Here is a 14,513-nt window from a genome sequence, read left to right on the forward strand (position 1 = left end):
AAGGAACTCTTACAAAAGCTGGTTATGCTGGGAGTTATAGGACTTTTTTCTGTCTAAACATGCATAAGATTCTGGCTTTAGTACTGAGAACTCAAATAGAACTAGTTGTTAATAATCACAGCAAAAATACTGATTGCTGAGTAGTGAAAAACCAACAGCGTACTGATAAACTGCCTGCCAAACTGGGAGGGATAGAAAATATGCTGAAATTGACTTGCATCCAGCTGCAAGAGACAGATTCAGGAGAGATTCTTTATAGTGATAAACAAGCTTATTTGCTACATACTGGAATGCTAAAGTTGAATGGTAATCCTGTAAACCCATTGCTTTTCCTTATATAAGTTCCCGGAAGAGTTTTGGCATACTTGTATTTCAGAATATGGGGATACTTTACACATACAGCTGTAATGCAAACATTCACCTCCGTTGGCAGCTTTGAGACATAAAAATACCACTATGCTGTTTTCCTAAAGCTTCCTGCATTGCTCCAATTAATTTGATTATGCAGCTGCTAATTGGAATTGACAAAAATCTTTAGGTTTCAAGCTGTAGGCACAATGAGAACAGTATTTCTGCTTTTCAATTTGTGTCACGGCTAATGAAATTCACAATCGAATTTATACAGGTCCAACTAACAAATCAGAATACTGTCAAGGTTACAAGACCAAAAAAAAAAAAAAAAGGCGGGGGAGGGGAGGGGGAGGAAATGGGAAGATCAAAATACTCAGAAAACAGGGAGAGATTGCAGCAGGGTGTTTAAAATTAAATTGAAAGTTCATTGTCCTCACACTATATTAACAAACAACAGTCATCCAATTCCTCTTATCTACCTCTGACTTGTAAAGCTAACATAAAACTGATGTAGATAACTAGGTATTTCGACCACTCTAAAGATGGGTTTTAAAATCCTCTAGTAATAAAAAATGGGGTTATTCCCAGGGATCTCTTTGAACAGACATTCTACTTCTTTTTAAAAAAAGAAAAGCCTGAATTAACATGGCCTCTACCCTGGCCTGAAAAATCACATTTAATTAGGCAATATGCTGCTCACTCTTACATTACAAAGAGAATGTCTAATATGCAGTTTCTGACATACCACAGGATTTCAGTGGCCACATCATTTAACCTCTGTGAAACAAACTGTCAACAGAAGCTACTCTTACCAACCAAGGGCAATAAAGGATTGGTCCTCCTTCTGTATTTCATGTGGGAAATGGTTCCAGGTCACAAAAAAGAGATGAGTGTATCTCTTGGAGATGGCCAACATCCCTAAAGGGAAGGATTAAAGAACCTGAACATTCTCTAAGCCAGCCTGGTATTCTCTAGTAGCCATAGGTGGCATGGATTTGCACACAGCCAATCGCACGAAATTGCACATAGGCTCTGTCACTCCTATGGGACACGGCATAGAAAGCAAGTGAGCGGCCAGAACAGAGAACTCCCCTCCTCCACATCCAGGATAGAAATGCAGTAGCTGCTGGCTGCAGAACCACCAGGGCCAGACCACCAGACGCAGGTCTAGTAGGGCTCCGGAACAACCCCAGCAAGCGGCAGCTCCTTGTCCTGCCAAGCTACTGCTGAAAGGAAGTGCCGCAGTAGCTGGATGGTCAAGGCTGCAGCCCTGTGGCATACCATTTTAAATGAAAGGGTTTTTCTTTGCTCATTGTGAGTAGCAGTAAGCTGAACCAATCAGATGCTGCCTCTGGGAGGACACAGGCAATGAGGACATTGGGGCAGTGAAAAGACCACCCCTTTGCTGCTCCAGTTCTTCATTGGTTGTACACCCACAAAGGCAGTGTATAATTGGCTCAGCTCACGGCAATTCAACGTTAGCAAAGAAAAAATGGTGCACCATGGGGCTGCAACCTCAACTGGCCAGCTGCCGCAACACTTTCTTTTAACTGCAAGCTTGCAAGAGGAGAGGAGCTGAGCTAAGCCAAGCCGAACCAAGCTGCTTCCCACAAGGCAAAAAGGAGGAAGCTTAGCAGGTTGGGAGGGAGAGGTTGGCCAGGGGGAAGGGTCCCTAGGAACACACCTTACCTGGGGTCCCTTCCAACCTGGTGGGAACTCTGGATGCTGGAAGGAGCTCTGTCAGACCCCAACAGGTTAGTAACATTTGAGGGCTTATTTACAAGTCTGAACCAAGACCACTTCTTGATCCTGCAAACAATCCAGTCTTGAAGACTAGTGAGATGTTCAGCAATGTCTCAAGGGGAATGCCTATATCTGCTAAGTGAAATGTATCTCTGTGCAGAAAACACTTTGCATCCCTATCAAGATTCTAGCCAGTGAGAGCTGGGGTTTTCACTCGCCCACAACAATTGGGCCCAACCTTTCCACACAGGAGTTGCAACTGTTCACTTGTATGGGAGAAAATAAATGTGTATACATGGAGATAAACTTGGGGAGGGGGACTAAGCCTGCCTCTGGTGACCCCAAAGTTCCAAGCAAAGAGCGTATTTTGCCACCTCACAACCATATCCAATTGAAGCTTGTTCCATAATTTTCTAAATCTATGTAATAGTGTGGAGAAAGTGGACAAGGTGCATTTCTACACGCATCATCCCATCACCCTAGACCTCTGGGTCACCCCATAAAATTGATTGGTTGTAGATTCACTGCAGACAAAAGAAAGTACTTCCTCACACCGTGCATAACTTATTTATGGAACTCACTATTTATTGATTGACTTAAAATGAGTTTCAGGCTGCCTTTAAGGGTAGAATTTTCTCAAGGCAGCATACAAGATAAAAGCAATACAAAACTATGCAAAACAAGTTCAATATTTTCAATTAATATCAATCAAAATGCTATAAAACCCAGTAATACTAATAAAACCTGCGGCCCACAGACTATGGAAAGGCCAGAGAAAACAGGTGAATCTTTAGAGCCTTCCAGAAGACTTGCAAAGAAGGGGACTGACAATCCCCTGATGGATGCCAATTCCAGAGATGCAAAGCCACCACTAAAAAGGCCCTCTCCCTTGTATTCACCAGCCTTGATGGCAGGCAGGTGAGAAGGGTCTCTACTGATGAGAAACACAAGATGGGGTGATGGCATTACCTTAAGGGGATCTAATCCAGTAGCTATGGCATAAATGGAACTTGCAGCTTCAGAGGACTTATGCTACTGAATTATCAGTTGCAGGTAGGAAACAGTGGTGGGTGTGATATTGTTTTCATGCCCTGCTAGTGGGTTTCACAGAGGCAACTGGTTGGCCGCTGTGGGAAACAGGATGCTGGACTCTTGGTCTGATCCAACAGGGCTCTTCGAGTGTGGCAAAGCCCAGGACTTGGCCTTCATGGCTATTCCATTTCTAGTTTTGAGTTTGCTCATGGAACACGATGAGTTACATCACTACTTCATTTGAGCAACGGAACAGTCAAGAGCTATCAACACAGAACATGCCAAAAGCAAAACAGGTAAATTTTGTATTTATTCATTTGCAGAAGCACATGTTATTTCCATTCTTTTCACTGGGAAGATGCCAGTTTTATTTACATAGCTGCCCCATAACACAAGTTCTTAGGGTGGCTCACAAAACAAGCACAACATCAAACAACAGAAACTATTAAAGACAAAAGACACAATTAAAACACAGTTATTCACAAGGTTTGCAACCAAAGACCTTCTTAATTATTTATAGTTTCGGAAGTAGCATCAAGCACCAATTAACAGCTAGAATATTCTCTTTAGAAGTTGTGCATCCAGAGCTCTGTCTTGTGGGGCTTTTTTTTAAACCGCATTTTGTGAATATATTAATTAGTACATTGTTTATTTGGCCTTTGGTCAAAGCAAATAAACATGAAATAAAGACATAGGATAGAACATTGAACTTACTGAACACTTGAAAACTGGTATGCTAATGTTTACTTCACAATTTGCAGCCTGACATTTCAATTATAGTCGCTACACAGAAGTAAGCCCCATATAGCTCAACAGAGCTTACTCCCACGTAAGTTAGTATATGTTTGCAGCATTAATCATGTAAAACATAGACCCTCCACAGTTCCTTGCTAAATACCTTTAGATCGCAATCCTATGCATGTTTAGATAGAAAAAGTCCTACAATTCCCAGCATTTCCCAGGCATCTATGCTGGTTGGCAAATGCTGGGAATTACAGGACTTTTTTCTGCCTAAATGTGCACAGGATTGCACCCTTACAATGTCAAGACAAAGTCATTAAAACCATACACTCCAAAGAATGCATCCCTGACAAAAAAATCAACTTTTGAACAAGGCTAAGCCATCTAATAGACCTGCAGGAAAATCATTTCACTGAGAAAGCAAACTGCTAGTTACTCAATGCAAAAATAATATTGTAGTAATAATACTCTTATTACATGCTGGCCACCTCTTTTCCCTGCCCCCTTCTGATTTGTCAAATTGTATGTTAAGATAAACTGATATATCCAAATGACACAGGGGAATAGTTATGTCAGGTTATGTCTTTAAATCTAAAGATGGGACAGTAATGTTTTGGCATATTGTAGGAGAAGAAGAAAAACAACCACCTGTTCCAAATTTCTAGTTCTCCAACTTAAGGGTCTGACCCATCCCTTGAAGCTGGTGGCCTACTATCAAAGCTACTAGTTTGTTACAGTTCTTAACTACCCCAACAGGTATGACAATACCAGCTTGAAATGCATTTTTAAAGAGCCAAGGAAGAAAATGGAAACTTACTGTAGGAATGTTTTAAATTCAAAGGGTTCCACATTCTCCAGATTAATAACTTGACTGCTGCTTAGATTATTTAACCCTCTCCCAGCAACGTGCAAAAAAAAGTCTGGAACTCTTGCTAAAAGTACTGCCTTGTGAGCGCTTAACAGAATATTGCCAACACAGAAAGTGATGTCAGTTTGTATTTCCTCTTTAAGAAGCCTGCAAAACAATAGAAACAGCTTCACAATTGAGTTAAAAGACAGTTGAGAAGTGACGTGCAGGTTGCAACATACCAGCATTTTATCCAAATGGTTTTGAGAAATCTCCATAGCAAACACACAGAGACACACACACAAGTACTATCCTGATTAGTCAGCAGTGGCATAGTGGTAAATGTTGAAGTGCAGGCGTTCATCATGACAGTCCCCATAACCACAACCCCAAGGAGAGTCCCAAAATTCAGGCCGCTGTGTTGATCCCTATCAACAAACCAGTTCTAACAGTTTTCAACTCCACCAGAAGTAGGTCATTCATAATGCTAATGAGTCAATCGCCAACTCAAGACCAAGCCACCACAAAACACTTTGTGTTGGAAATACTTTAGAAACAATATATTGTTGCTGGAAAAACTCAGTTCCCTGTAGCTACTGTGAGAACTGCATCTAAGCTCAGTGGGAACAGGGAATTCTGAGGGGGCTGCAGAAGACGTCAGCATCCCTGCTAATAAAAAAGTGCAAGTGCTGCATCTCTGCAAGCTCTGGTTCCACTACTGTTGATTCATAGTGATGAGAAGGCCTGGGGGAACACTGGGGTGGGGGTTCATATCTCTAGTCAGATAACTGGATATTGGACAAGACATCAATGTACATTTTCATATGCTTCATATTGATTGGTAACAGTCCTGTCCCCATTACCTACAGTAATGTGAAAAATAAAGTAACCCTCTTTGAGTTCTATGGTTTTACGTATCAAGACATAATAAAAATCATCTGGTCCTTAGCAGGTCTTAAAATTAGGTAAATACAACCTCAGATGAACAACACATGGCATATTACACTGTGTCATTATTTATTTTACAGAAATAAAGCCAAAATGGAGAAGCTATGTGTGAAAAACTAAGTACACCCTTATTGCTTCCATAGGTATGAAGAGGCTAAGTAGCAGCCAGGTGCTGCTAATCAAATGCCCTTGATTAACTGATCATCAGCAAGTGTTACCACCTCTATAAAAGCCGAAGTCTCAGGAATTTGCTGGTCTCGAGCATTCAGGTGTGTGTTAACACAATGCCAAAGAGTAAAGACATCAGCAATGATTTTAGAGAAGCAATTGTTGCTGCCCATCAATCTGGGAAGGGTTATAAGGCCATTTCCAAACAATTTAAAGTCCATCATTCTGCAGTAAGGAAGATTATTCACAAGTGGAAAACATTCAAGACAGCTGCCAATCTTCCCAGGAGTGGACATCCCAACAAATTCACTCCAAGGGCAGACCATGCAATGATCAGAGAAATTGCAAAATATCCAAGAATTACATTTCAGACTCTACAGGCCTCAGTTAGCATGTTAAATGTTCATGACTGTACAATTAGAAAAAAACTGAACAAGTATGGTTTGTTTGGAAGGGTTGCTAGTAGAAAGCCTCTTCTCTAAAAAGAACATAGCAGCATAGCTTAGGTTTGCAAAGCTGCATCTGAACAAATCTCAAGACTTCTGGAACAATGTCCTTTGGACAGACGAGACCAAAGTGGAGATGTTTGGCCATAATGCACAGCGCCATGTTTGATGAAAAACAAACACAGCATATCAGCACGAACATCTCATACCAATTGTCAAGCATGGTGGTGGAGGGGTGATGATTTGGGCTTGTTCTGCAGCCACAGGACCAGGGCACTTTGTAGTCATTGAGTCAACCATGACTTCCTCTGTATACCAAAGTATTCTGGAGCCATATGTGAGGCCATCTGTCCAACAGCTAAAGCTTGGCTGAAATTGGGTCATGCAACAGGACAATGATCCCAAGCACACCAACAAATCTACAACAGAATGGCTGAAAAAGAAAAGAATCAAGGTGTTGCAAATGGCCCAGTCAAAGTCCAGACCTCAACCCAACTGAAATGCTGTGGCGCGACCTTTAGGGAGCTGTGCATAAACAAATGCCTACAAACCTCAATGAACTGAAGCAATGTTGTAAAGAAGAGTGGGCCAAAATTCCTCCACAGTGATGTGAGAGACTGATAAAGTCATACAGAAAACGATTATTTCAAGTTATTGCTGCTAAAGGTGGTTGTACAAGCTATTGAATCATAAGGTGTACTTAGTTTTTCACACATGACTTCTCCATTTTGGCTTTATTTCTGTAAAATAACGACACAGTGTAATATGTCATCTGAGGCTGTATTTACCTAATTTTAAGATGATTTTTATTATGTCCTGATACGTAAAACCATAGAACTCAAAGTGGGTGTACTTTCTTTTTCACATGACTGTATCTCTGGTACATCACTGTCCCTATTTTGACTTTAGCGGAGATTTGGGGAATGCCTTTTAAAAATAATTGTTAGTGTGCATTTACACATGCTCCTTACCAGTCTTCACATTTCAACCCATTCTCCTAGAAGCTAAACCTCCGAGTGGGGGCAGGGGGGTGAGGTGGCTGCATCTTGACACTAGTACATATGCATGTAAATGCATGTGCGTGAACACTACAGCACATCTACCACAGCCTGTGATTTTGCACACTGATCAGGTCCATTTTGAGCTGTCAGATACGATTAGAGGACAATTAAGTTTTTCCAGTATATCTGTAACTAAAACATACACTCTTTTCACTTTTAATTCCTCTGACCAGATCCAGGCCATGACTAATTTGTTCCTTTCTTGGTTGTCAAAACACAGAGTGGTCATGCTATGCTTTTTCTACAACCTCTCAACAACTGGCCATCCAGCTAGTAAACGTTGCTGAATGGGTTGAAGCAGGTTGGCATCACTGGGCTCCACTCCCAGCCCTTGGAGGCACCCTGGACTTGCTGCTGCTCCCTGCTCATCCGTCCTCTTTGAAAACATAGGCGAGCAAGGACAAGGGAGCAGTACCTTCCACTCACTTTGTGCCCTGGATGGCTACGTAAAATAGACCCAGATGAAGAGATAATCATAGAATCAGAAGGGCCATTGAGTCCAACTCCCCACTCAGTGCAGGAATCCAGTTTAAAGCATCCCTGACATATGGCTTTTCTGTCTTCAGTACTTCCACCAACAGAGAGCCCATCACCTCCCTAGGCAGCTGGTTCCATTGGGCCTACTCACACAGTTGCCACAGCCCACTGTGGCTTATTTAACTTTTGAGCTCAGTGATCAGATCCAAATATCTCTTCCAGGGAAAGGGGTATGTCCATCGGGGGAATCCCAGAGGGCCAAATTGGGCCCCTGGAACTGAGCTTCTATACCCCTCCCATAGGTGTTTAGTTGGCTACTGAGGGAACAGGATGCTGGATTAGATAGGCTTTTGGTCAAATCCACAATGGCTCTTCTCATTGTTTCCAGGGATTAGGCTTGCTTTGGAGGAGAAAACTCTGGAGGCTGACAGCATTTTGGTAATATTTGGTTAATTTCTAAAATATACAAGTAGAGCACAAATGAGAGCAAACAGCCTGCTCTCCTGCTTGGCAGGAGCCCATATCAGATCCTCAGAGGGATACTTGCACCTACAAGCGTCCTTTAGCTCACAGCTGTCTGTTCCCACCCCAATAAACTTTAAAAACTGTTTTCCCTTTAGGGGAGTGGGGTGGAGTTATCTTCAAGAGATTTCTCAGAAGAGCATCTCCTAGCAATTACCTCCCATTGAGGAAACATCAACCAGGCATCCTGGCCCATAAACAAGCAATCTCTACAACAAAGCGGCAGCGATAATATAATTGTTTCTTCCTGCCCGCCCTCCCCCCCCCCGCCATTTTAAAACTACTTTTGTGCCGCAGTGATTGCTGGTGATTATGCTTTGCTTTTTATATTTGTCTATTATGAGCGCCTTGGGTGGCTAGATGCACGGAAAGGCGGATTATAAGATTTTTATTTTGTATCTTTTAAATGAAACCCTCATGTAGATGTCCCGTTTGTCGACCACATGTTGATTTTGTTGGGTATATGTACAATATTGCTTCCCGGAGCTAGCGCACACGGTAAGTTACACACCTAAGGTGACCAAGGCACGTGAAGAGCCACACGTGGGTTTCACAACGCTCCCTGCGTGGAAGCACTTCCCCAGCAGAAGCGTAGCGTGTGAATTGGGCTGAAGCTGTCCCCTCCTGTACTACGTCCCAGTCCAGCCCCAGTCCACAGCTTCCTGGTTCCCTGCACCTGCGCTTACCTTCCCATATCCTGCCTCAGTTGCTCAGCCACCATCTCCCTCAACCTCCGTCTCTCCGAGGCACCCCTCTCGCCGCCCTTTCTTCCTCCTCCTTCGCGGGTCCCCCCAGAGCCCCGGCAAGCGGCGTTCCCCCCACAGCGCGCCATGAAGCAAGAGCCACCCGGGCAGGGCAAGGCAGGGTCTCTCGGGTACCAAGCTTTGAAACGACCCACGCCAAGGTGACGGGTTACGATTAGCAGACGGTCCCTTGGCTACGCCGTTCAACCCGGCGCTTGGGGAATGCACGAAGCGTATTTCCGCTAACGCTTCTCTTTGTCCTCCTCCCCGCTACGCCAACGATAGCTTCTTCTTTACGCTAGTCGCGCTTAGCTCAAGTAGGGAATCTCTTAAAACTACCGATCTAGCGGGCGCTTTACCCAAGCCGGAAACCTATTCTGTCTTGGTGTGTGTGGGGGGGAGATATCCCCACCCCTTCCTTCCTTCTCATTGGACAGCAAAAATATCTAGACCAATGGTGGCTTGTTCTCTCTCGTTGGAAGAGTCCCGCCTCCATCTTGTTTACCATCCTCTTAATACACATGGCAAAGGCTGATAATCTCTGTAGGTTTGCTGGGCGAAGAAGCCGGATTGGGTAAAATATTGTAAGTGAGGTCCAGGTCCTCAGGAGGAGGAATAATAGGTTCAACAGAGAGCGGGGAAGGGGTAAATGCGCACATGACAGAGGCATGAAGCGAGAGCGCGTTATTATATAGTATAAATAATGTATCTCTGCTGTTTACTCTTCCGAAATCTTTTGATGTGGAGCGGTATATAAATATTGCAATTAAATGAATTATATATATATATATATATATATGTGTGTGTGTGTGTATATATATATATATATATATATTCAGAGGTGTATAAATATTCTGCAGGTAACCCACTAGTAGCGGTAATGCTATCGTGATGAAGGCTACTGGTCCTGATGGCTGTGTGCTACCTCCAGTAGCAGAGGCCTTTGTATACCAGTTGCTGGGGAACATGGGTGGGAGGGTGCTGTTGCGCTCGTGTCCTGCTTGAGGGTTCCTGGTCGACATCTGGTTGGCCACTGTGTGAATGGAATGCTGGACTGGATGGACCCGTGGTCTGACCCAGCAGGGCTCTTCTTAAGGTGTTTACATGGGAATACAATTTCTGTATGTAACTGCCAATCTAGCTAACATGCAGAACTCCTCATCCCAGAAAGCTAAATTCTGTGACCTCATAGAATGGGCCAGTTGTGTACATTTTGCACATTTTAATTACTTGGCTTAAGATACCAACTGTACCAGAGTAAGCTGACTACAGCTCTGGAAGAATTCATCCCAGACAGTTGATTCCCCCCCCCCCCCCGGCCCATGCTAGGTTGAAGATTCTTGTTTCACTTTTAAAACAATGCAGTAATACAGTGGAAGGGGGAATGTGGATATATACAACTTGTCGGTGCTGTGGTCTATGAGAAAGAGAAGACAGCCTTGAAGAATAAACAAATCAGTTTCTTTGGATACAAGAAACTCCTCACAAACCCTCTGTTTTCAGATATTTTAGCACACGGGGTCTTTGCCATTTTAAGCTTTGGCAGTCCCACGGGAAAGCAAGAAACTTGCTCTTTTTTTAACAAGCAACAAATGAAACTAGCAGCAACACAGTCCTATATTTATTTATTTTTATTTTAAGCATTTCTAGGCAACCTTTCCGGACAAAGTCCTCTCAAGGTGTCATACAACAATATAAACCACAAAATTAAAACAATATAGCACTGAAAAATACTAAGTCCCTCTGTGTTCAGTAGCATTTGCTCCTAGGTAAGTATGTACAGGATTGCAGCCTGCAATTCTTAAGAAATTGACAAATGCAGCAGCTACAACACCAGTTTTCTGTGATTTAAGTGTTATTGTATCTCTTGTGGTAAGGAAAACAACAACAAATATACCCCAGTAATTATATATAGAATCTCCATTTCACTCAAGCCATGGGAAGCCAAATGGAAACCTGTTCGGAAGACCACAATGTACCTCTTTGACTTGATTTATATTTCTTGACATAGAAATCGTGGTTTACCCCATATATTATGTACACTCTTGCTATTGGTCATTTGTATCTAAGAAATAGAAGTAGCTAAGGTGGGGAAAGTCATCTGCTGTTGTTCATTGTGAAGTTCCAATTCAGAGACAATCCTAGCATGAGGATTCATGCCTGACCTTAGCTAACAAATTCTTCATGTTCCTGTCATCCATGAAAGTGTTGAGAGTAATTTTAGAACCGAGGCATGCTATTGCCTCCCCACACTTTTGGCAATAAGTTCCAAATAAGTTTTGAAGTGTGGAAAATATTATTTTGAAGTTTGTTTCAAATCAACTGCATGTGAATCTACTCAAGTGTCCCCGAGTCTTTCATTATGTATAAGGTTTGCAGACCGATCCTAAATATGTTTATGTGGATGTAACCTGGCCAACTTCAGTGGAACTTGTTTTCTAGAAAATTCTGCTTTAGGCTTACAGCTTTTGTTGCAAGTCCCAATAAACACTGTTCAATCATTTATAAGAATGAGAGACAAACATGGTAACTATCAATTTGGGAAATTGAATGCAGCCACTATGGTTTTTCCTAGTAATTGTGATAGTTATATTATGAAGAAGCCAGCGAATTGTTAATGGGACTTCACCTTTTCTGTCATACATAGAGAAATCTCACTGTAAAGGGCACCACATCTATTGCAGTATTAGAACAAAGGTAACTACTAGGATACATAAGTCATGACCATAATTCTTCATTCTCTATTTTAGTTTTTGAAACATTTTGTGTATACATCCTAGATTGTTTTTCAGTGTAGATCACCACATGAGCAGCTATCAACTCCTTACAATTACAACAGATTTGTTACTTTATGATATCAAATGTGCCCAGACAAAGGTTTTGATTTCTTCAGACTTCTACAGTAATATGTAGACCAAGAGATCTGTTAACATTTTTAATGATAAAAATATAGTAAAAAAAAATCCAACCAGTAGAATGAAAATTGATCATCATACCAATAATAATGTATTTTACATCTGGTACCCCTGCATTGATTCATCATTACAAATTTGTAAAAGGCACCACACATTAGACTCTTAAAGCAAGTGAGTAATCAAAACTAAGCAACTTTCTATGAGTTCCTTATTGTACAAGCACAAACATTTTAAGGCAAGTGTTTAATGTGCAAAATACAGAATACAGGTAAAACCAACATTAATGTTACATAGTCTTACACCACCTTCTTGTAATAACATTGGCATCAATACATACAGTACATCGAAAACATTTTCTCTAGCAGAGCTCAGTCTAAGGTTTGCTGCAACTATGGCCCTGATCATAATTAACTTTGAGCTTTTAACATTTAGATTGTGCTGGCAAAAAAGGTCACTCTCTTTTTCTTGAGTCTTCTTTTAGAAAAGTCCATATCAGCTTGTTCACGATGTCAGGCTGATCTTGTTGGAGCCAGTGGCTGGCTTCGGACAGAATAGTAAGTCTAAACTGATTTTTCACATAAATCTTTGTGATTTCTGCCATCTCAACATCCATAAAGGGATCCCTTTCTCCCCATAGCAACAGAGTAGGCATGGTGACCTCGTGGTGCTGCAGAGGCAGGCAACTTTAAAAATAGAATATTTTACCTTATTATCATGACAAATGGGTTTGATCTAGTTGCTTTTCACAGCCTGTCACCTCATTTCATGTGAAGCCAATGTGGATACAGGTGTGTAGCTGTATCTATATATTACTATATCTATATCTATAATGCTCATCCAGCCGCCACCCCCTTTTTAAGGGAACAAGTATTTCATTTTAGAAATAAAAGATAACAATGATATAACAACAAAACTGTTGATTCACACATCCTATTTTACATTATTCATCACAGGTTCTATTACAGCCACAAAATGATCAGTTCTCATTTATTAGCCTTGCTAGTTATTACACCCTTTCAAAAACAGAGCTGTGCAGTTGGTGGGTGCTGCCCAGTAGACCCTGCATTAATGTATGTGATGAAGAGGAACCACATTTCTAAGAACGAGTCCTGCTTGCTTATCCCTCTGATCAATCAGTTATGTTGTGTTTTTCAGCAAGAGCCACCTCCCAGATTTTCAGAAACCATCCATTCACAGTGTATCCTTCATCCAGGCCTCATTGAACTAATTGGATCCAGCTTTCAATGCAGATGTGAATCTCCATTCAGGCCCAGTAGGTGATGTGCATAACTAGAGCTGGACCAGGCCCACAGAATTTACACAGCTTCCTCTATTTATTATATGACCTGAAGATTCCTTTTATTTTTGGTGCCATGCATTGTGGCCCTTAATTTTATATAAAATCAGTCAGATTTAATAGATCCCCTGAAGTTTCTATGGAATTCAAAGCATAATCCTACACATGTTTACTCAGAACTATGTGCAATAATGTTCAACCCTATATTCAATAGTAATGCAGTTTGAAAATGATTTCTATTTAAGGCAACCCTTCCAATATTTGAAAACATTGGCTTGGAACCTAAGATAAGCTAACTTAAGAAAGGTGACAGAAGGACACTGTTCGATCCCTACTTCTCCCTGCAGCCACCTGCAATCTCTGAAAAGTTTGTTCGGCATCAAAGGTAGGCACAGTTGGGCACCTGCTAAGGGCCCACAATCTGGGAGGGTCCCACTGACAAGAGCCCCTTGGATTTGCTCCTTGTCTTTACCATTGCAACCTGCTTGTTCAGCTGCCTTCCCCGCTGGCCCAGACAACAGCTGTGGTACTGAGAAGGAGGAGCAGTACATGCCACTGCCTACTTGATCACTGCTTCTCTGCCTATCAAACAAGCAAGCGGGAGGAATGACGAGGAGCAATAGAAGCTGGTGATAATGGTGTTGAGAAGGTAGACTCACCGAGGGAGGGGGCTGGTGGAGGGAGAAGAAGACTGGAAATGTTCCTACCATGAATGTCTTTAACTTAGGATCCAAGCCTGATTTAGGTGATTTCTCCCTCACATGGAACCCCCCATACCATACCATGTTGTTCATGGGGGGCTGCATCCCTTCAGAGAGGCTTTTTGAAGGGCTCAGGTAGCTGCAGGGGGTGGAGGGGACAGGAAACGTTCCTTGCGTTAACTTCCTTGAGTCTTCAATCCTATGCACACTTACTTGGGAGTAAGTCCCATTGGGCAAAGAGGGACTTATTTCTGAGTAAGCATGCATAGGATCGCACTGCAGTTTCACATATCTTAGGATAGATATCGCACTGCAGTTTCACATATCTTAGTTAGAGATTATTTGAATTGAACCATGAAGCGTTCATATAAAGAACAACCTCCAAGTGGCTCAAGTACTGCAGCTGATGACATCTGGGGCTCTTTCAGCTTTTTGAATCTGCATCACAGCAGTCTACTAGCTAAGGGTTTACATATGCTTTACCCGAGGGGCTGGCATAAGGTAGACATGATTCCATCCTT

General features: G+C 42.1%; 2 protein-coding genes across 9 annotated transcripts in view; both read right to left on the minus strand.

Annotated features, from left to right (window-relative positions):
- The window catches only part of BTBD8 (BTB domain containing 8), a 48,876-nt gene extending 39,473 nt beyond the window's left edge, over positions 1 to 9,403 (minus strand). For 4 of the 8 annotated variants that reach the window (XR_014790483.1, XM_084851927.1, XM_084851932.1 and 1 more), the window contains exons 1-2: positions 9,023 to 9,403; positions 4,685 to 4,882 (exon numbers count right to left, since the gene is read on the minus strand). Coding sequence is in view for 7 of the 8 variants with exons in the window: in XM_084851927.1 (XP_084708053.1) it covers positions 4,685 to 4,882; positions 9,023 to 9,168 (344 nt within the window). In the remaining variant the exon portion in view is untranslated. Of the gene's footprint in view, positions 1 to 1,163; positions 4,883 to 9,022 lie in introns of those variants that run through there. The other 4 variants (XM_084851931.1, XM_084851929.1, XM_084851933.1 and 1 more) reach the window with 4 other exon arrangements.
- Positions 9,404 to 10,689: 1,286 nt separating this feature from the next.
- The window catches only part of EPHX4 (epoxide hydrolase 4), a 39,559-nt gene continuing 35,735 nt past the window's right edge, over positions 10,690 to 14,513 (minus strand). Inside the window, exon 7 of the mRNA XM_084851936.1 lies at positions 10,690 to 12,677. Coding sequence (XP_084708062.1) covers positions 12,446 to 12,677 — 232 coding nt within the window. The 3' untranslated portion in view covers positions 10,690 to 12,445. The remainder of the gene's footprint in view (positions 12,678 to 14,513) is intronic.

Source organism: Heloderma suspectum, chromosome 4 (genome assembly GCF_057233095.1).
Source record: "Heloderma suspectum isolate Gila_16-S chromosome 4, 16-S_ref, whole genome shotgun sequence".
NCBI lineage: Eukaryota > Metazoa > Chordata > Lepidosauria > Squamata > Helodermatidae > Heloderma > Heloderma suspectum.